Source organism: Culex quinquefasciatus, chromosome 1 (assembly GCF_015732765.1).
Source record: "Culex quinquefasciatus strain JHB chromosome 1, VPISU_Cqui_1.0_pri_paternal, whole genome shotgun sequence".
Taxonomy (NCBI): domain Eukaryota; kingdom Metazoa; phylum Arthropoda; class Insecta; order Diptera; family Culicidae; genus Culex; species Culex quinquefasciatus.
Window position 1 is genome coordinate 108,371,719 of NC_051861.1, and position 22,183 is coordinate 108,393,901.

Sequence of the window (22,183 nt, forward strand, 5' to 3'; positions counted from 1 at the left end):
ATTCCGGACACTCGATTTTGCTTATGAATCGCACAAATTTGGACTGAAATGTTGGTGAATGGCATTCTTTAGGTCTCACATAAGCTGTTAACATCAAAATAATCGATAGTTTATATAAAAAATGGCTAGAATTTAACAAAATCAAAAACATAAATTTCTGCTTTGCCTTCCCGATGCTTCGGACGCCTATGAAATATTTCCGTTGAAATGTTTCGCCATTTTTGGTAAACTCATATTTTTATTTAATTTAATTGTGTTGGCATTAACTACAGCGTCCAAACAAACTTTAAATGAAAGTTGATGTTAGAATTCATCAAATAACACAGTTTTGACATTCATAATGCGTACTTATATCCAAATAATTGATAAAGAAAGTTGAAGTGTCCGGGTTTCGAAGCGTCCGGGAATTCGAATCATGACGTTACTCACATTTTCAGAAGATGAGTATTAAATGGAGCAATTTTTTGTACACATTTTCTCTTTATTAGAGTTTTTTTGTAAGATACTCATATTTTTTTATGGGTATCAAACGAAGCAAAATTTTGTATGCATTTTCACTTCATTTATTTATTTTTTTTTTTTGTAAAGCACAAACATTTTCATCAAATACTAAAATGTTCACAAATTTCTCAAATTTATACAATTTTCACAAAATACCTTTTTTTTTCAAAGTACTTAAATATTCATAATTTGGGATATAGGTATCAAACAAAGCGAAATTTTGAATGCATTTTAATTTATTCGAGTGTTTTTATAAAATACAAAAAATACTGTTTTTTGAAAACACTTGAAGTTGTATAATTTTGGCTATCAAGCGAAGCAAATTTTTTTCCTTTTATTATAGTTTTATATTTTTTTGTTGAATACACAATTTTTCTCAAAGTACCACATTTTATTATAACCGTATTTTTCTTTAAATTTGAGTATTTTTCGAAAAAATAAGGTATTTTCTGACACTTTTGATATTTAAAAAAAACTCTAATTAAGTGAAAATGCACATAAAACTTCGCATCGTTTGGAACCCATATTGCGAATTATGAAAATTTGAGTATTTTCGAAAAAATATGCTATCTTGTTATTTTGTATTTATTCTTTGAAACTTACTATATTCAAAAAAAAATAATCTTAGAGAAAGCTTTGAAAAAAACAACACCGTTACTTACGCGGTACACAAAAAAGTACAAATTCAAAATCGACCTTTTCTGATAATTTTCAAATTCGGTGGAGCTGTTTCTACTATCAAAAATCAAAACATGCAAGAATTTTGAATATCAGCAAAATTGGACCCAAAAAGCACAATTTCGAGACATCGCATTTTTAAGCTTTAAGAGGTTTTTTGGAAAATTTGCGAAAATCGCAAAACTTTGGGGCGGTGCCAAAAAAGAAGGGTTGGTCCAATTTGGTTAAAAATCTGGATTCTTACATGTTTTGATAACATCAATAGCCCCACAAATTTTGAGCTTGACCATAAAAAGTCAATTTCAAGTGGTGTGCCACTTGGCGCGAAATGACCCATATACCGTTTATTCGACGACCTTGAAAAATCAATATTTTAAAAAAAAGAGATGACAGCCTCGCCTCGATTGATAAATGATTATTGCGCTAAGTATTATCAAATATTTTGTTTTTTATTCCAGTAGACTATTTTAATTTGTAAAAAATTACAAGTCTGAACTGATACATAAAAGACGCCTAAAATTAACTTTTTTGAATAAAAAAAACGTTTCTAAATCCACCATTAGGTAGGTGGTGCCTTCCTCACATTTACAATCAAACCATCCACATTAACGACCCCCGGGTCTTTTGTGGTCTCTATTGCAAGTTTCTGCTCGAACCTAGGAGTCCGAAGGCTTGAATGGGGAGGGCACCAAAACCTCTTTTACTCCAAGGAACCTTCCACCCCAGTGTTTGAACTGACGACCTTTGGATTGCGAGTCCAACCGCCGCCAGCGATTCCACCGGAGTAGGCTTGGTTTGATGTGTTGTTTGTACTTATGGCATGGACACGACTCCTACACGTGGATTGACTTAACGTCCTAACAACCAAGGCCGGGACCGACATTTTACTTCCTCATCTTTTGAAGCAATGTGGCGATCGGGCGTTTCGCATTTGGCGCGACTCTCGCACGTAAACAAAAAGACTCGGCCTTTTGAGGTTAGGCAAAAAATCACCTTTTTTTGCATCTACAAAAATATTTTTCTTGACATAACTTTTTAAATACTTAACTAAACTGAATAAAATTTAATAGGGTCTTAGGGGACCCCAAAACGAACAGAATAAGGCGGATCCGGCCAAAATCGGTTCAGTCAGTTCTGAGATAATCGTGTGGAAAAAAATCATGTCTACACACATCCCCCACACATTTGTTCAGAATTTGATTCTGAGTCGATAGTTATACGTGAAGGTATATCTAGGAGTCGTATTTAAGAAGTTCATTTTTCGAGTGATTTTATAGCCTTGCCTCAGTGAGGTGAGGAAGGCAAAAACAATTTCCCGAAATCCGTATTTTTTTTTTATATATATGTTTAAGGGAACAAGAAACCGCAACTTTTGAGCCATAGAGAAGTATGGACAACAATTTTGCCGCCAAAGTATGATTTTTCCCGTGTTTTTTGAAAAAAAAAAAAATTCTGTGAAAAAAAAAATTAACTTTAGTTTTCAACGTACAATCAAATTTGCAAATGTAGCCACTTACAGTTTAATTTTAACTGAAAATAATCTAATTTTTCGAATTTTCCAAATAGTGACTATGATTGACCAGTCCTAAAAATTGTTTATTCGAAAAGTTCAGAAAATTTTCAAAAATGTTGCCTTAGAGACATTGAAGATTGGACTTCTGGTTGCTGAAATACAGCACATAAAAGAAAAAGAAATGAGATAATTGTAGTTTTTTGAGAACTAATATTTCACAAACTAATGATCCTATTTTCAAAGTTAGACCACAGATTAAAAAAAAACGTATCACTCCAGGGAAAACATATTTTCTTAAATTCTTTGATATTTTGAAATTTCTATTTGTTAAACATTTTTTGATATTTTTACTTCAAAATTACGAGTCTGAATTAATTTTTAAGAAATTTAAAAAACTATTTTGGATCGAAAGGATAACCTTTTTAGGTTTCGGGAACAAATAATCACGAAAAATAAAACAAAAAGTTGAACAGTATAGGGCCTAACCCAAAATAAAGCGTCAATTTGGCTTAGGCCAAAATTTAAATCTCTTTGTTAATATTGAATAATTAAAAAAAACCCATTTCGCTACTCACCCAACGACCCCTGCACCGTCTTCAGCAGCTGGGCGTTCTCCGTGGTGACTAGCGCGCGCCTCGCATCGCTTCCGTCCTCGTTCTCCACCGTCACAATCACCAGTCCCTGCTCCTCAATCAGCGCGTCCCGCTCCGCCAGCTGACCCTGCACCATCTTCAGCTCGTCCCCAAGCTTATCGTTGGCCCGCCGCAACGCGTCATGGTCGCGACACTTTTCCTTAAACTCGCGCTGCAACTGGGCATGGGACTCCTCCATCTCCTCCAGCTTGTCCTTCAGCAGCTGGATCTGGTAGCTTTGGGAGGCCCGCTCGTTGTCCAGCTGGGCGTTCGCGACCATCGCCTTCCGGAAGCGCTCCTCGACGTCCTGTTTGAAGAAGAAGGTTGAAATTAAAAGATGAAGATCATTTTGGACAGTTTTGACGCCCTACCTTGAGCTCATGCCGCAGATCCCGCAGACTTCGGCCCTCCTCCTCGAGCGAGTCTTCGCTGCTCCGCCGGGACGACAGCGAGCTGCCCCGGATGCCGCCACCGACGGTGCTGCTGTTCACGGTGAGCCGGCTGCCGGGGGTGCGCGCCGCACCGAGCGACGTGTCGACCGACGTGCCGAGGCTGGCGGACTGCTGCTGCAGGTCGAACACCCGGTCCGCATTCTGCTCCAGTTCCTTCTGCTGGCGCTCGAGCTCGCGCATCCGAATCTCGCGGGCTTCGGCTCGGGCCTGCCGCCGTGCTGCCAGCCGGGCTTCCGCCTGAAATTGAACGAAAGAAACGAGAAAGAAGCTGTAATAAATTTCAACGAAGACCACTTTGGGACAATTCACGGGGACATAAAACAACGAAGAAACGAACAGATCACCAACAAAGTCAGGGTTCAAGTCAGAGTTGAAAGCGAGAGGGAGAGTCAGATGGAAATTAACCGGAATGACAAAACGACAATAAACACGTAAACATTACTGACTTCTACCTCCCTCTTAGGGTAAGGCGCATTGATCCCGCGCAACGCAATGGAAGGTGACACTTCCAGACCATGTGTGCCACTTCTCCCTTCGGGGAGAGAGAAATCCGATCGACTTAAATTAAGTGAAGAAGCCGTACGACCGTACGCATCATAGGGTTTAGGCGTTCAAGATTTACAGCTGGAGCCGCGGCGTTCAACTCTAGAGAGTCGGAAGTCGTGGAAATCCTGATCCGACTGGGAGCGTGGAGGAAGATCGTTAATACTAGTTTATGTGACCGAAGGTGGGGAGGGTCGATCTCTCCCCTCCCCCTAAAAGGGTAAATGTGACAAAAGGATCAACGGGAAATTTAGTGCTGGCGATTGGAGTGGAGGCACATTTGTCGCCGTTGCTCTGATTTTAATGGGGGAGAGAAGGGTGTGGTGCGCAATTAACATTTTGGTTTATTTATGTCACAAATTGCATGAACACTATGAAAACGCGATTTGCGAAGCAATTTTTTCATCCAGATTAATTTATCAAACCGCCTTGGGAATTCTTAGAAAAATCAGAACTACCTTTTTGTACCAATATTTAGTTGCAGTTTTGGCCGCATAGGAGGCGCTGAAATTTAACTTTTTCTAGTGACCTCCTAGCAAGTTGGTGTCTTTGACAATGTTGCATATCTCGCCAAATTGCGTATAGTTACCGAGCATGACGAAATTTCCAAAAATAACTGTTCTGGGAGACAGTTTATTAAATTACACAGAAAAAAAAATCATGGTAATATTACATCTGGGAAGGGGTACATCTTTTATGTCAGAAAAGAGATGTAATTTTACCTCTGGAAATGTGTAATTTTACCACTTTTCTGGTGTAATGCCACTTTTTTAGTCTAAATTGAGGCTAAATTACATCATAAAAGAGGTAATATTCAACCTTAAAAAATTACAGCTTCCAAATTTACATTATTTTTTTCTGTGTAATGGTCTAATTATACACTAAAAGTTTATAGTCAATCTTGATTTCTGGATGTTAGCGCCATCTATGCGGCCAAAACTAGAACTAAATTTTAGTATCAGAATATAGTCCTCATATTTCTTTGAAACTTTGCTAAAGACCGTGAAATTCTAGGATGGTTTACCATGCCTGAACAAAAAAAGACTTAGAGGGCTTTAGAAAGCTGAATATTACCTCTTTTATGATGTAATTTTGCCTCAATTTAGACAGAAAAAGTGACATTACACCGGAAAAGTGGTAAAATTACACATTTTCAGAGGTAAAATTAAACATTTTTTCTGACATAAGCAGTTCTCTCAGATTTCGATCATTCGTTTTTTTGTTTTGTTTTTTATAATCCGACTGAAACTTTTTTCGGTATGCCCAAAGAAGCCATTTTGCATCATTAGTTTGTCCAAATAATTTTCCATACAAATTTGGCAGCTGTCCACACAAAAATTGTGTATGAAAATTCAAAAATCTGTATCTTTTGAAGGAATTTTTTGATCGATTTGTTGTCTTCGGCAAAGTTGTGGGTATGGATATGGACTACACTGAAAAAAATGATACACGGTAAAAAAAATGTCAAATTTTTTATTTAACTTTTTGTCACTAACCCTTGATTTGCAAAAAAAAACTCTATTTTTTATTTTATTTATTTTTTGAAATGTTTTAGAGGACATCAAATGCCAACTTTTCAGAAAGTTCCAGGTTGTGAAAAAAATCTTTGAGCGAGTTATGAATTTTTCAATCAATAGGGGAAGGTGGGGCAAGACGACCATATGGGGCAAGAAGAACAATCGCTCGTACGGCCGTAATTTTTTACAATTTTGATTATTTTCAGTATGAGGAATTGTTGCTAGCAATGCAATTAGCTGATTCTACTACCACATAACCGCCAAAACGACGCAAACGCCACGGGGCATAAGATTTAATGAAGTTTTTTTCAAAACCTTTGTTTTCTTATAATATTTGGAATGTACAAAATAAGGCTTAGGGTTCGTTTTAAGACTTATTTTATCAAAATGCTATTTTTCCTAGATCAGTAGTGTCCCTACTAATGAGATGCACCTATTACAAAGCATGATTTAACTTTTGGTTATTTTTGTTGAGAGCTTTTAAAAATCTTGTTCAGGTGGGGCAAGTGTACCATATGGATTTTTAGTATGGAAAAAAATACAAATTGCTGAAACAACATATTTTATTGGGAAATAAATACTTGAAAGCACTTACAAACTGATAAACAATTGTTAAAAAAATGTCCATACAAAATATAGTGATATTATGAAAATTTACTATTTATCATCGTAGTTATTTTTTTTTTCGTAGAAACGATAAATTTTTTAGTAAAATATTATTATTTAATCTAAAAATGGAAGAAACCTTTGAAATACATTCTAATCTGTTGTATCTAAGAGATAACAGTTCAATTGTTAACAAATTAACATGTTTTTTCATGCATTGTTGCTCTTGCCCCACTAGTTGAGTAGAACGTACGGAAAATCAAAAATTTTGAAATCATTTTTTTACATTAAAAAACAGGATTTTTTAAAAACTTTTTCTAACAATGTCTTAACCTAGACCTAGAATAAGATGATTATAATAAAATCCGACAGATTTTTTAGCTTTTTAATGGGTTATAACGAGCATTTCCTTGGCTTGTTACACTTGCCCCACTTTCCCCTACTGATTTTTTTTCAAAAAATCGAAATATTGGTCGCAAAAATTTCAACTTCATTTTTCGATGTAAAATCAAATTTGCAATCAAAAAGTACTCTAGTGAAATTTTGATAAAGTGCATCGTTTTCAAGTTGAGGCCAGTTTTTGGTAACTTTTTTGAAAATAGTCGCAGTTTTTCATTTTTTAAAATTAGTGCACATGTTTGCCCACTTTTGAAAAAATATTTTTGAAAAGCTGAGAAAATTCTCTATATTTTGCTTTTTTGAACTTTTTGATACAACCCTTAGTTGCTGAGATATTGCCATGTTTTCTAAGTCTCACCCAAACAACCCACCATTTTCTAATGTCGATATCTCAGCAAATAATGGTCCGATTTACAATGTTAAAATATGAAACATTCGGGAAATTTTCCGATTTTTTCGAAAAAAATATTTTCAAATATTTTAAACCAAAACTAACATTTTAAAAGGGCGTAATATTGAATGTTTAGTTTTTTTTATCGAGAAAATCTCGATACGTGTTTTAAAAATTTCAAAAATTTCAAAAATTTTAAAAATTTCATTTTTTTTTTAATTTTAAAAATTTTAAAAAATTTAAAAAAAATCAAAAAATTTAAAAATTTCAAAAAAATTAAAAATTAAAAAAAAATAAAAAATTTAAAAAAAACCCGATTTAATCCCACCAGGGGTGAGATAGAGCCTTTCTTACTAAAGAATATAACATCTCTCAATTCACAACATCGACTTGATACAAAAAATCTTATGATGAAAGCAAGGTATTATTAATGATGTGTTTTCTAAAAGAAATTGAAAATGCAATTTTCACCTATCGAATATTTTTAATCGTACAAATTCTTAGCTTCCAATGCGCAAGTGACGACACACATCGCGGTTTTGGTTTTCTAGTTTTGGTACGAGCCCAAAAACCGAACAAAGCAGGCGTAAAGCAAAACCGAGTTAACCGCACAGTGGGAAGCTTGCCATTCAGCGTCTACGAAAGTGAGAGTCAGAGATAGATATTTTTACAACCTCACCACTACACACTCAATCGCAATACCTTAGGTAGATGGCGTCGCGAGCATTGAAAACTTTGAAAACGATATAAAGCTTAGAAGCTTCGAAAGCTCCTATTGGAATCCAATGAACTCTGTTAAATAAAACGACACGACAAATGAAGCCTACTTAAAGGCGATTTTAGGAGCATACGGGAAACAAATTGATTGTACCCGGATGAATGTCCTATGTCAAAAAGTTTTTGCATAAACATTGGACAGTTATGCAAAAACGGACAGAGCAAAAGAAACCGAAAAGCTACGATATCTGACATGTTGAAGGAAACATCGGTAGACAAGCTACTACGAACGAGTATAAGCCGAGCCAAAACATATGCGCCAGCATTCTCGCGCCAGTATTCGAAGCTCAACTTGACAACTTGTCGACTTGGCGACGAAGCGTCGAAAATCGATGCAGTGTGATTTTTAGCGATTTTTCGGTTTAAAATTCATGCTGAATCGACATATTTACGAAGCTGGAAATGACGTCCTGGCTTAAAGTAAAACCTATACCTTTCTTTAGTAAGAAAGGCAAAAAGTAAATCGTTCTAAAAATGATCGGGATTGCCGATCGATGTCGAATTTGTTTCAGATGCTAACTCATGGTCTGTACTATGAATGTAGCAAGAAATTTCGAATAAAATCAGAAATGAAAAATGTTGGCGAAGGTCACCAGGTGGGCTTTTACCTTTTTTTAGGGATTTTGTTTCTTATGGTAGGTCAATCAAACGGCTCTAACTCCAGAACCATATTATGAATCTGGATGAAAATTTGGGAGGTTGTAGGGCTCGAAAAATGCAATTTTGAGATAAATAAAAGGTATGAAAATGAAAAATTTTGACCATATTTTCATTTGAAAACTGTGTATTTTCTGGAAAAGTCTAGACACATCCGAAAACAGATGGATATTTCGAAATTTGCGCGGCAACTCGCCCAGGTTCAGCACACTAGCTTTCATCTGCATTTAGGGAATTGAAATCGGATTTATGGGAGCTGAGAACGGCGCGACACAAAATTTTGCAAAATTTTACCACATACGAACATCACTCGACCTCCACGGAATTTATTTTCTCAAAATTCGAGGGTTCGAGATAGACGAGTTCTGTCAAGGTGAATCGATAGAGCGTCGAAAATCGATGCAGTGTGATTTTTAGCGATTTTTCGGTTTAAAATTCATGCTGAATCGACATATTTACGAAGCTGGAAATGACGTCCTGGCTTAAAGTAAAACCTATACCTTTCTTTAGTAAGAAAGGCAAAAATTAAAACTTTCAGAAAATTTTAAAAGTTTTAAAAAAATTAAAATAAAACAAAAAACAAAAATTTCTAAAAATTCAAAAAAAAAATCATTTTTTTTTAATTTTAGAAATTAAAAAAAAATTAAATTTTCAAATTTTTTGAATTTATTTTAATTTTAGAAATTTTAAATTTTTTTAAAAAATTTAAATTTTTAAAATTTGTAAATTTTTTGAAGTTTTAAAAGTTTTTGTAAGTTTTTAAATTTTGAAATTTTTGAAAGTTTTGAAATTTTTAAATATTTTGTTTAAAAAAATATTCAAAAAAAATTGTATTACAAATTACGATCGTAATTTCTCGATCCACGAACGAGATTTCTCAATAGAGCAATTTTCTACCAAAACCGGAAATGGATTTTATTTGTATTTTTTTATTTGGCTCAAACTTTGTGGGGGCCTTCCCTATGACCAAAGAAGCCATTTTGCATCATTAGTTTGTCCATATAAATTTCCATACAAATTTGGCAGCTGTTCATACAAAAATGGTACGTAAATATTCGAAAATCTGTAACTTTTGAAGGAACTTTTTGATCAATTTGGTGTCTTTGGCAAAGTTGTAGGTATTGTTAAGGACTATTTAGAAAAAAATAGGTACACGGAAAAAAAATTTCTCGATTTTTTTATTAACTTTTTTTTTACAAAAATTCAAATTCCCAAAATAAGTATTTTTTGATTTTCGAGATTTTTTTATATGTTTTAGGGGACAAAAATCCGCAACTTTTGAGCTAAAGAGAAACATGGTCAAAAAATCTGCCGCCGAGTTATGATTTCTTGAAAAACTGGTGATTTGTGGAAAAAATCGAAGTTTCATACATAAAATTTTTTTGACCTAATTTTTTTATGCAAAATTGAATTTGCAATCGAAAACTACTTTACAGATTTTTTGATAAAGGGCCCCGTTTTCAAGATATAGCCACCGAGAGATTGATTTCAGCGAAATATTTGCAGTTTTTCGATTTTTAAAAATAGTGACCATGAGTGATCATTTCTGAAAATATTTTTTTTGAAAAGTTCAGAAAATTTGCTATAAAATTGTGCAAGAGACATTGAAGATTGGACCTCTGGTTGTTGAGATACAGCGGCTTAAAGAAAAAGAAACACGAAAATTGAAGTTTCCTAAGTCTCACCCAAACAGCCCACGATTTTCTAATGACGATATCTCAGCAATTAATGGTTCAATTTTCAATGTTAATACATGACACATTCGTGAAATTTTCGAAAAAAATATTTTGAAAAAAATTAAATCAAGACTAACATTTTAAAAGGGCCAAACATTGAATATTATGCCCCCACAAAGTTTGAGCCAAATCAAAAAATACAAAAAATAAAAATGGTCAAAATCGGCCGGTTTTGTAGAGAATTGCTCAATAGTAAAATTACAATCGAAATTTCTCGATGGTAGAGATCGAGATTTGTCGATGGTAAGTCGTAATCTTATACTATCGAGAAATCTCGATCGTGAGTCGAGAAATTACGATCGTAATATTACGATCGAATGCAATAATCACCACGAATGGGTCGAAAATAACATTATTCAGAAAGCGATTTTTCTTTTATCAGTTCCTTAAGACAGTGACAAAAAAACAGTGTAATTTTACATCAAGAACTGAGTAAAACTACATCGACACGGGGAAATTCTCTTCTTTTTGTATGTTCATCATTTTTTTACATATAAATTCAGTAAAATTATACAAAAATATGTAATTTCCACTATAAAATTTTGAACTAGCCGGTTTTTACAGTACAGTCCAGGCTCGATTATCCGAACCTCGATTATCCAAAGTTTCGATTATCCGAAGGTTTGTATGGGACTTCGGGCAATCGAATCACGAACAAAAAAAAAAACGTATTTTTTTAATTTTCTTGATTTAAACATCAAAATCGAGTTAGGCGACTCCATTTTAGTTAGATTTGAATAGTTGATTGCCTATTAAATTACAATGTGCATTTTTCAATATTTGTTCACCGCCATCTTGGATAAAAAAAAAACTAAATCACGTAGTTCAGGGTTTGTACTTAATCTCTACAATCATAAATGAGACAACAAAACATTTTTTTTTTGGGATTCGATTATCCGAAGTGTATTTTTTCCGAGGCCTTCGGATAGTCGACTCTGGACTGTAATGCTATTTTTACAACCCCACACATTTAATGTTGAGGAAGAGCACCGTCAATTTTTGTATGGTTATGTATGAAAAGAATTCACGGAAGCAGTTTCAATCGATACAATTGAATTCAGGATCATATTCGAACAGATGGAAATTAATTTTGCATTGGAATTTATCGAAATATTTTAATGACTCAGGTTTATAATGATTTTGGCAAAATTGTAAGCAATCGATAAGGCATGAATTTACCACCTTTTTTGTAAAACTTAATTAAACACCAGCAATGTTTTTTTAATGATATTATTTGAAACTGGGTTAAAACATAAAACAAAATAATTTAAAGATCGTTCCACCTCCATTCTAACTCGCTGCCAACACTTATCACAAAACTCATGAAAACTCAAGTCAATTGCCCCAACAAACAAAATCCAGCTATCTGTGGAAACCACACCACCAACTGGCGCGGAAAATAGACCAGCTGTGATTTAGCCATCAAACCGCCCCCAAACAATGGAACACTTAGCCAATCACACCGATTCCAAGGTGTTAAACGCAAAAGTGTCTCAAGTCTAAATTTTCTGAAATTCTTTTTTATTTAGTAAAATTATTTTGCCATGTTTCGAAAAATTTAGAAATTCCTAAAATCGAAGTTTATTTTAAATGTTACTTCTTTTGACGACAAAATTGGATCCAAACTAAACCCCCTTGTTTGAACACTTAGAATTCACATGAAAACCCCACTATCAGCAAGACCAGCGCGATACGGCTTGTTCCACCAAACAACCTTCTTCAATTATGGTGTGGATACAAACTTTAAGGTCGCCGCCACACAGCGCGCTCTTATCAAAGACACGGAGGAAAAAAAACCTCTTGCGTTGTCAGAGAATTTTCACACGCAAAAGAATAGCGCTGCTGTCTTTTCTTTTCCACTTTTTTTTCTTGTTGCTGTCATTCAAATCGCTCTCTCCCATCTACTAGCCAAATGGTATAGGGTAAATAGCCAATAACTGTCACGTTTGATTGCGGCGCGATTTACGGTCAAACTGTACCACACAGATGCTACCAGGGAGATATAGCGAGAGACGACTACAATGGGTAGTTTTGTACCCCCAAAAGCGCAAATCACACGCGTTGGTGAAAGTTTAGGAAGAGATTTGCCGAAGCGTAACCGAGGGGTTTGTTGCGATTCTGAGTAACTGTTTTTTCTCAGTGTAGAATTATGTTCTTTGAAAAAGAGATTGTGACAATTTTGGTTAAAGATAAAAATGGGTTTTGTCAGCAAAATTTGGACAGGTTTTTACAACTTTTTAGTTGAATTAACCTAAATTTTAGCTAATTCAACTGAATTATGAGTCATGTAAAAAAGTCGATTATTGGACTTCCCTTGGCCTTCAGAAATTTCTGATAAATTCAAAAAAAAAGCAGTCATTAAATTATATATCAAGCCGTTTTGTTATTTCAAAACCAAACTGTTTTGTGCAATATACACTTTCCACATTGCTTATCTTATCGCTAAAAAGAGAAAAAACAGCAAAAAAAAACTGACACGATAAGCTTTTCTCGTTCCGAATCGATAACAACATTTCACCAAGCAATTTCCGTCACGTGTTGTGAAAGGTGACAATTTATTTTATTGCTTTTTCCCTTCCCAAAATTCTTTCCCCAATTACTCTAACTGCTTATTTATTTGATTGCCTCAAAAGGCCACCTACTTGTCGTAATGCAGTGAGGAAATTCGTTTTGAAACTTCTCAATTACCATCCAAGCGCGTTCAAAACTAAAATATTACAATCCACATATCCCTTAATTGTTTAGTATACATTTTAAGTTAATGAACTCCGATGGCGGAGACTCGGCGGTCCCCTTCTTATAAAGTAAGCTGGAAGTTACGCTTAAGCGAGTAGCATGCACATCTGTGCACAGTTTGTCTCAGGAAACCTCCAGAAGACTCCCCTCGAAGTTGGAACGGTCTGCACTCTTAGTCTTGTGTGTCTCTATAAATAAACAATAACAATTAAGCCCACCTTCCAAGGTTGATGAGCGCAACATCAACAACTAAGAAATTTTTTTTTTTTTAGGTTTTTCCACATATTGCTTACCCCACCTGGAGGATTCTCCTGGCTTTAGGGGAAGAATTTCACACATGTCTGCCAAATGGCTGTTTTGGCTTAAACTTAAGCTTAAGTCATAGAGGGGAACCACGCTCGATCACTCAACAGCGAGTGACTTCATATCTGAGAGGTCTGAGTCAGAGCGATGTCGAAAGATCGTCAAATTGATTTATGATCCGTTATTTCTCTGGATAAATCAGCGTTGTTACTTTGAAATTCCAAAGTACTCATAAAAAAACTACTTTAAAAACGATTAGACAAATTTTTCGACGAGACATTTAAAACTTCACGTGCGTTTTTTTGTATGCATTTGGAATTTTGTCAACTTTAAGATCATAAAATGATGGTGATATTTTTTTTTGTTATTAAGATATTGCTTGGACCACGCCCAATGACTTCGAAATTTGGCCTGTTTAATTACTGAATTTTCAAGAAGTTTATTTTATTTTGTTGTTTTTGTATTACTAAATGTATAACTTTTAATAGTTTAAAAATGATCTTTAAAGTAAAACAATAGCTCACCAAAAATCCTGTTTAATTAAAAATAAACAAAACTGAATTCAAAAAAAATATCAATGTGACCATCCATAAACCACGTGGACACTTTTCTCTATACAGTCCGGACTCGATTATCCGTAGGCCTTGGCAAATCTTCGTTGTCTTTTTGTTGATTGTCGTGCTCAAGAAGCCCTAAAACACTCTAAAATGATTTAGATACTTTACACCAACATGGCGGACAAAATGGCGGTTATGAAATATTGAAAAAATGCATTTTAAAATTAAATAGGCAAACACCATTCCAATTTGACTAAAATGGGGTTCGAAGAACTCGAATTTGATGTTCAAAGTAAGAAAATAATAAAAACGAAAAATAAATTGTTCGTGATTGGATTATCCGAAGTCCCATACCATTTTTCGGAGTTCGATTTAGTTCAGACAATCGAGTCTGGACTGTATTAAAATTGTGGTTTTTCTTTTTGTTATCCTTACACGCAGAAAAATGTTTTGTAGAATCAGCCTGTACGAGATTTGAATCAACAAATTTTTTGTTGAATATAATCAAGGCCGATTTTGCGTTGAAGCAAACCTTGATTTTCTCAATTCCACAAAAGTTTTTTGTTGTTTCGAAAAAGCTGGTTTGACGTTTAGCGTTGATTCAACAAAAATAATGATTTTTAAATAAACAAAACGTTTTGTTGATTCAAATATGCCTTATTTTTCTGCGTGTATTAATAATGTCACCAGAAAACAAATTAAAGTAAACAGACATTATTGACATTTTCAAAACAATTTTCGAAAAGATCTCAGACTCATCATTAACGATAAATTTGCCGAAAAAGACAGAAATTTTCGGCAAATTTATCGTTAATGATGAGTTAACTCGTAACATTAATTTCATTTAAATGCCAGCAAATTAAAAAATATTATCAAAAAATTACTCCAAAAAAAAAGTTACACATAGGTCATTTTGAAAAAAAAAGTTCGTATTAAAGGGTTTTGAACAAGATTTCAAAACGACCTAGCATTACAATTTGACAGTTTCTGATTTTGAAACATCGGAATATTTATAGAATATAAACTGCCTTGAAAAAATGTTATTTTATTATTAAAAAAATAAATTTCCTTTTGGAATGTCAAATTTTTTAGCTAACAACTACAAACAAATAAGTTAAAAAATGAGTTATACTCTTGTTCGAAAAAGTTTGTTGAAAGTTTTCTCATAACTATTCAAAAAACGGCTAATGTTTGAATACAGTCCAGACTCGATTATCCGAAGACTCGATTATCCGAAGCCTCGATTATCCGAAGGTTTGTATGGGACTTCGGATAATCGAATCACGAACTTTTTTTTTTCTTTTTCTTGTTTTAAACATTAAAATCAAGTTCTGAGACCCCATTTTAGTCAAATTTGAATAGTTGAGTGCTTATTGAATAATAAAATGCAATTTTTTTTTCAATATTTGGTCACCGCCATATTGGCCGTCATTAAAAAAAATGTAAATCACTTTAGCGTAGTTTAGGGGTCATACTTAAGCACGACAATCAAAAATAAGACAGAGAATTTTTGTTTTTCGTGATTCGGTTATCCGAAGTGAAATTTTTCCGAGGACTTCGGATAATCGAGTCTGGACTGTAAATGGTAAAAATTCATATCCGACCATATTAAAAAAAAAAAAAAAACATAAATATAAACATCTCATTCTAGATTTCTAGAAGAATGACAAATTCACGGAAAATCACAATTTCAAGTAAAAAGACTTGTCCAGATTTGATATGTCTGAACGAATAAAACATATGTCAAAATAAGACTGAAATGTGAAATGTGTTTTCCAATTAAAAAAAATATTTTTGTAAAAGCAAAAAAAAAAGTTTAACAATGCCAAAAATTTTGATGGATTTTTATGGTCAACTGATCATTTTTTTAAACAAATTTTTATTCCAAATTTAGGACAATTTTGCATTTGATCTAGAAAACTTGATAAAACCTTACTTTTTTTATAAAATCCTAAACGGATAACATTGCTTTTCGTTTAATCTGTTTGCTGTTTTTGCATATGAGACATTAATGCCAACATGCTCATCCTTGAAAAAAAAACATCACAAAAAAAAAGAATAAATATGACAGGATAAATTTTGAATTCTTAAAAACAATGTTTGAAATCAGATCATGTTTATGAACACCTCTTTTTCAAAAAAATTGAAAATTCATAATTAAGTATAAACAAATATCTTGTAAAAAATGGAAAAAAAAAATCCAAAACAAATTGTTGAGTTCAGACTATGTATTGTTATTATTTTTTAACCTGCAATAATTTAGAAGATTGAAAAAAAATGACATTGTTTGAAATAAATTAACATTTGTACACCCAAAGGAAAAATATATCTCAAAATCTGCAACAGTGGATTTGCTGCAGAAAATGTCACATTTTATAACATTTTTTGCAGCAAGCCCCTAGATCATTTTTGCCCGCGTGTAAATATTTCAGCGATCTGCAGTTCTCACCAACACATATAAAGCTGTGTTGCTCTAACATATACAGCTGGCCGGTCCCCGAGCAACAATCCAAAAAGAAAAATATGTTGGTGCTCTTTCACTCTCTTTTCATCAATCGTCCATGGCGCGGTGGTAGCGTGTCGGATTAATAACCAAGAGGTTGGTGGTTCAATCCTCGTTCTGTTAAGGTTTTTTTTGTGAAATACAACCAAAAAGCCGTCGGTAATGTCGATAATTGTCGGTAACGGGCAAAAATGTCATACCCCTATATCGCAAAAAATGCATGAGGACAGTTTTCATGCAGATTCTGATATACTTTCATGCCGCCATGCATCAAAATCATGCGACCGCCGTTTGGGTGTACAAGGTAACATTTTGACCTTTTTTCTGACATAAAAGATGTACCCCTTCCCAAATGTAATATTACCATGATTTTTTTTACTGTAAATTTCTGGACCTAAAAACATTTAGGCAAAATTTATGTTTAAGTATTAAAATAAAGAAATTTTGTTTTGTTAATTTTTGGCAATTGTCTTTTCAACCACACCCAAAGGAAAAATATATCTCAAAATCTGCAACATTGGATTTGTTGCAGAAAATGTCATATTTTATAACATTTTTTGCAGCAAGCCCATAGATCATTTTTGTCCGCGTGTAAAAATTTCAGCGATCTGCAGTTCTCACCAACACATATAAAGCTGGCCCGTCCCCGAGCAACACTCCAAAGAGAAGCATATGTTGGTGCTCTTTCACTCACTTTTCATCAAGCGTCCATGGCGCGGTGGTAGCGTGTCGGATCAATAACCAAGAAGTTGGTGGTTCAATCCTCGTTCTGCTAAGTGTTTTTTTTGTGAAATACAACCAAAAAGCCGTCGGTAATGTCGATAATTGTCGGTAACGGGCAAAAATGTCATACTCCTATATCGCAAAAAATGCATGAGGACAGATTTCATGCAGATTCTGATATACTTTCATGCCGCCATGCATCACAATCATGCGACTGCCAGTTGGGTGCATAATCCCAAAAACAGCTGATTGCTGGAAGCTTTTTTAAATTAAATGATTAGCTTTACATTACTGCTAATAACTGCATAGTAGCCCATGTGAAATTTTGACAATTTTTAGATCTAAGGTAACTCTACAATAGGACGTAACATTGGGCGTTTGGACAAATATGGCAGTTTAGTGGTCGATCTTCAATTACATTTTAAACCTTTCCTTTTTTCCTTCCAGTGACAAAAGCGAAATCCTAAAAATAAATATTTAAGCCACCACCAAAATAACAAACAACAATCCATGTAAACACTGCCACAATCCCACACAAACCAGACCACCACGAACCTTCTCCTGAAGAGAGACATAAACAAAAGAAGCAAAAAAATATCCCTTCAAACACCTACGATATGGTTCGCCTTCTCCAACAGTTCCACGAACGCTTCGTCCTCGTCGGAACTGAACTCGTCCCCGGTGTGCGACACCGACAACCTATGATACTGCCGATGCGGTTCGTAGTAGTGATGATCCTGATCCGCCTCGTACCCGCCATCCTCGCCATAACTCCGATCCACCTCATCGTTCGCCGACGTCGCCAAACTACTCCCAGCCGACAGTCTCCGGTCACTTCCCTTCGTGGGCGTCGAACTGTCCCCATTGAGCAGCTGCTGCTGCTTCCCGCTCAAATCGTTCCGATTGTAGTCCAGCCGTTCGTTCGACTCCCGGATCTTCAACTCTTCCGTCAGCCCCAGCCCGAGCCGTTCCAGATCTTCACTGTGCTCGAAGCTGTAAAACTCCCCGTCGCGATCCTCTTCCTCGCCGACACTACCGGATTGCTCCGGATCCTTGGCGTACTGGGAACCCATCACAAACTCGAGCACTTCACCGTTGACAACACCGTTCGTACCGCCAAGATGGTGGTGGTGGTGGTGATGGTGGTACAAATGTCGCTCGTCCTCACTAATACTCAGCTTGATGTCGCTACTCATTGTGATTTTTGTTTTGTTTTGCCTCCTCCAGAACTGGTTTAGAACCTAAACTTTATATCGCGCGTAGAGAGAGAAATAGAGAGAAGAGTGTGTCACCTTCTAAGTTCGTGGACTTTCTAGTCCCCCAAAAAGAGTGACGACGACGACGACAATGGCCAGCGGCTATTAGTGATGTTATCAATTTATTGGTTGTGTGGTGTCATTGTCTTCCACAAGTGTATTGAAAGGTCCAACCAAGACAAAGCATTGGTTTGATTGGTCTTTGTTGATTTTACTGGGGGCGAATCGATTGTTTTGAGCTGGGCAGAGCAGGGCAAATGTTTACCAAATTGATTAACCGAGGAAGGGGATTTGAAGTCGGGTTATTTTTGGATATCAAAATAATATCGAATTTTGGCCTAAAATATCTGCACTGAATTCCAATAAAGTGCAGCCCAAACGATATCACGCGCCACCTTTATTCCATCAAGATAAGATATTGTGTGGACTCAAGAGTTGGTCGATTTAGCAAACAATTAGCTGACATTTGGCTGACATCATCGTTATTCATAGCGAATTTCGACTTTATCAGTATCAGTGATTTCAAGATAAACGAAAAGCTTTTTACAGTATTATTCAGTTGTAAAAATATCAAATCCGAATTGTTAAAAAACTTGATACTTGTTTTGATTTTTTTTTTACAGTTTATAGTCATGTTTAGTTTTTTCGTAAACACGACTATAACTGTAAAAAAAGGAGCGGCCGTAGCGGACTGGTTACGGCGTTCGCTTTGTAAGCGAATGGCTTACAGGTTCGATGCTCATCTGCTCCCAACGAGAAAGATTAGAACACAGAAATTAGAAATGATAAATATGAACGAAAAATCAAAGTCGTTCGAGGCGGGGTTCGAACCCCCGTCCTTTGAATTGGTAAGCAAAAATGCTAACCACTAGGCCATGACGACTTGGTGAACTTGGACTGGAATAAGGAATACTGTTACAGAGAGCGAGTTGTGGCGCTATAACCACGGCAAATAGTGTCCAGGGCATTCGTGGAAATACAATGTCCCATCCCAGAGGGTCCCGGAGTACCAAACCTTCTTAGCATGGTGCTCCCAACGAATACAACCAAAATCTCGGAGCGTATGGTGGTGTGTCCCCACGCTTCTTCCTCCCCTGTCGATTCAGAATTGTGTTGTAGTTCGAACACTCAGTGCTCAAACTCAACCCAATTACGAGTCATCTCTGCGATACAGCTTTACGCAGTAGGCCTGGCCGCTTTAACGCTTGTGATGTTTCAATGCATTCCAATGCAATGGCGCACTACAAATGTTAATAAATGACAAGAAGAGTGCTAGGCGTCATCTAACCTAAGGCACTCTCCAGGATCCCTTCGAAAGATTGGCTGCGCTAGGGTCTGATTAGATTAGATTAGAAACACGACTATAACTGTAAAAAAAAATGTCAAAACAAGAAAAGTATGGAGGAAAATTTAATGCAAAAAATTATTTCGTGAAAAAAACTATTTTGAAAGTTTTCATTAATTGCTTTTTTTAAGATTAAAATAAAAATAATAAATCTGTTGAGCTTTTCACAAGTCAATAGAAAACAAATTATATATTTTTATCAACCTCCCTTCCCCGTAATTATTCTTAGCTTTGAGAAAAATTTAATTACAAAAGCCGACTGGATCTTAATCAGGTCCTAGTACCAGAAAAGACCTAATAACAATAATTTTATGAAAAAAACGTTACTTAATCCACCTTTAGGTGGTTGGTGCCTTCCTCGCATTCATAAAGTTAATACACTACACAGCCTCAAGAAAGTGTATAAATAACACTTATTTTTATCAAAATATCTTAGATCCGGCCTAAAAAAATGTGTGTTAAAAACACTATAGTACTTATAAGCTCTTTTGATTACCTATCCAACGATGGGTCGCATGATAGATCCGGACAACTTTTTAATCAAAATATCTGAAGTTTTTTTTGAAAAGGTCCTATAAACCAAATTTTTATTTTTTGCTTTTTGGGTGTTTTTAGAACCGCCTTGAGTCAGGGGTATTCAAAAACACCCAAAAAGCAAAAAATGAAAATTTGGTTTATAGGACCTTTTCAAAAAAACTCCAGATATGTGCGATCCGGCCTCAAAAAAGTGTATAAATAACACTTATGTGCTTATAACTTTTGATGGGGTTGTCAGATCTTAAATCTTTTCAACGCGTTGGAAAGATCTTCAAAATACCTTTCTATAAATGTATAGCATGACAGGTTTTCTTACAAAAACCACCCTTTTTACAATCTTCCGAAGTTTAGCTAAAATCGTTTTCGACTTTTAAAGTACTTTTCAAAACTTCAGAATATTAACTAGGGTCTTGTGGAGCTCCAAGACGGATCGAATGAGACTAAAACGATCCAAATCGGTGATGCCAGTCCGGAGATAATCGTGTGCATATTTTTTGGTGCACGGACTCACATCCAGACACAGGCACAGACATTTGTTCACAATTTGATTCTGAGTCGATAGGTATACGTGAAGGTGGGTCTACGAGGTCGAATAAACAAGTTCATTTTTCGAGTGATTTTATAGCCTTTCCTCATTGAGATGAGGAAGGCAAAAACTCATTTGCCCATATCTAAAAAACAATCCCGATAAATTTGAAAGCAAACTTTTATTCACAAAAAAAATCTTTAAAACCAAATATAATAGTAAATTTACAAGTTCAGAAAAAGACGTTTATTTATCCAAATAAAAGTAAAACATTTTGGCCTACAGCACGAAAAAATCGTAAAACAAATCGTTTTTTTTATTTTTAGATTTATTGCCACTTTTAAATGAAATATAATGAGTTCATTTTCTAGTCCAACAATAAAATTTTAAATTTTTGCTTTTTGGGTGTTTTTGAAACCGTCTTGAGTCAAGGGTGTTCAAAACCACCCAAGAAGTAATGAATGGAAACTTTGTATATTGGATCATTTAAAAAAAAAACTCCAACTATTCAACAAATATGCTCCAAAAAATATGTATTAAAAACACATTAAAAAAAATTAATGCGCGGTTAAAAAATTGTTTAAATTTGGAAGGTGTAATTTTGGGAGGTTGAATATTACCTTAACTATGATGTAATTTTACATAAATTTAGACTGAAAAAATAAGTTGTAAAATTACATATTTTCAGAGGTGAAATAATAAATATTTTATGACCCACATATATTACCATGATTGTTTTAACTTTGCATGCTGCACTTTTTGCATGTTTATATGAAATTCTAGTAAAATCTAAATGTGCTACATGTCAAAAACAACTTTGCATTTTTTTTTTGCATAATATAAACTAAAAAATTAACTTTAAAAAATATTTGCGCCAGCCTGACTGTACATCACAATGATTTGGACATTTGCCGAACAGTTTTTAAAATTTAGCCCGCAATATTTTTTTTAGATTTGTTTTTTTACTGTATTTAAAATGAATATAAAAATATACTTAATTTGTGTATGTCAATTGGATATTCATTTCAAGATATTGCATATTAATATATAAAAGCCATTTTTTAATTTATAAAAAAATATTCAATAAAATGTTCAACGCACGTTTTTATAAAGCCACTGATAAATAAGGAAAAAATAGTTTTCTAAGTACCTACACCCAAAATAACTTCAAATTTCCAAATACAGTTAATAGGCATTTTTAAAAGTTTAAAAAGTTAAAAAAAAACGTTCTTGAAACTACCTTACTTTTAGAAATATTTATGAAATTTTGAAATAATGCCTAATTCGCATTCACA

The 22,183-nt window shown here is 34.6% G+C and overlaps 1 protein-coding gene across 8 annotated transcripts in view; it reads right to left on the minus strand.

Annotated features, from left to right (window-relative positions):
* LOC6036978 (leucine-rich repeat flightless-interacting protein 2) overlaps positions 1 to 22,183 on the minus strand; it is a 122,689-nt gene that overhangs the window by 12,246 nt on the left and 88,260 nt on the right. For 5 of the 8 annotated variants that reach the window (XM_038249403.1, XM_038249404.1, XM_038249405.1 and 2 more), the window contains 3 exons: positions 17,839 to 18,465; positions 3,696 to 4,013; positions 3,268 to 3,631 (listed from right to left, as the gene is read on the minus strand). In XM_038249403.1, the coding sequence (XP_038105331.1) occupies positions 3,268 to 3,631; positions 3,696 to 4,013; positions 17,839 to 18,465 (1,309 nt within the window). Of the gene's footprint in view, positions 1 to 3,267; positions 3,632 to 3,695; positions 4,014 to 17,838; positions 18,471 to 22,183 lie in introns of all 8 variants that reach the window. The other 3 variants (XM_038249410.1, XM_038249409.1, XM_038249407.1) reach the window with 2 other exon arrangements.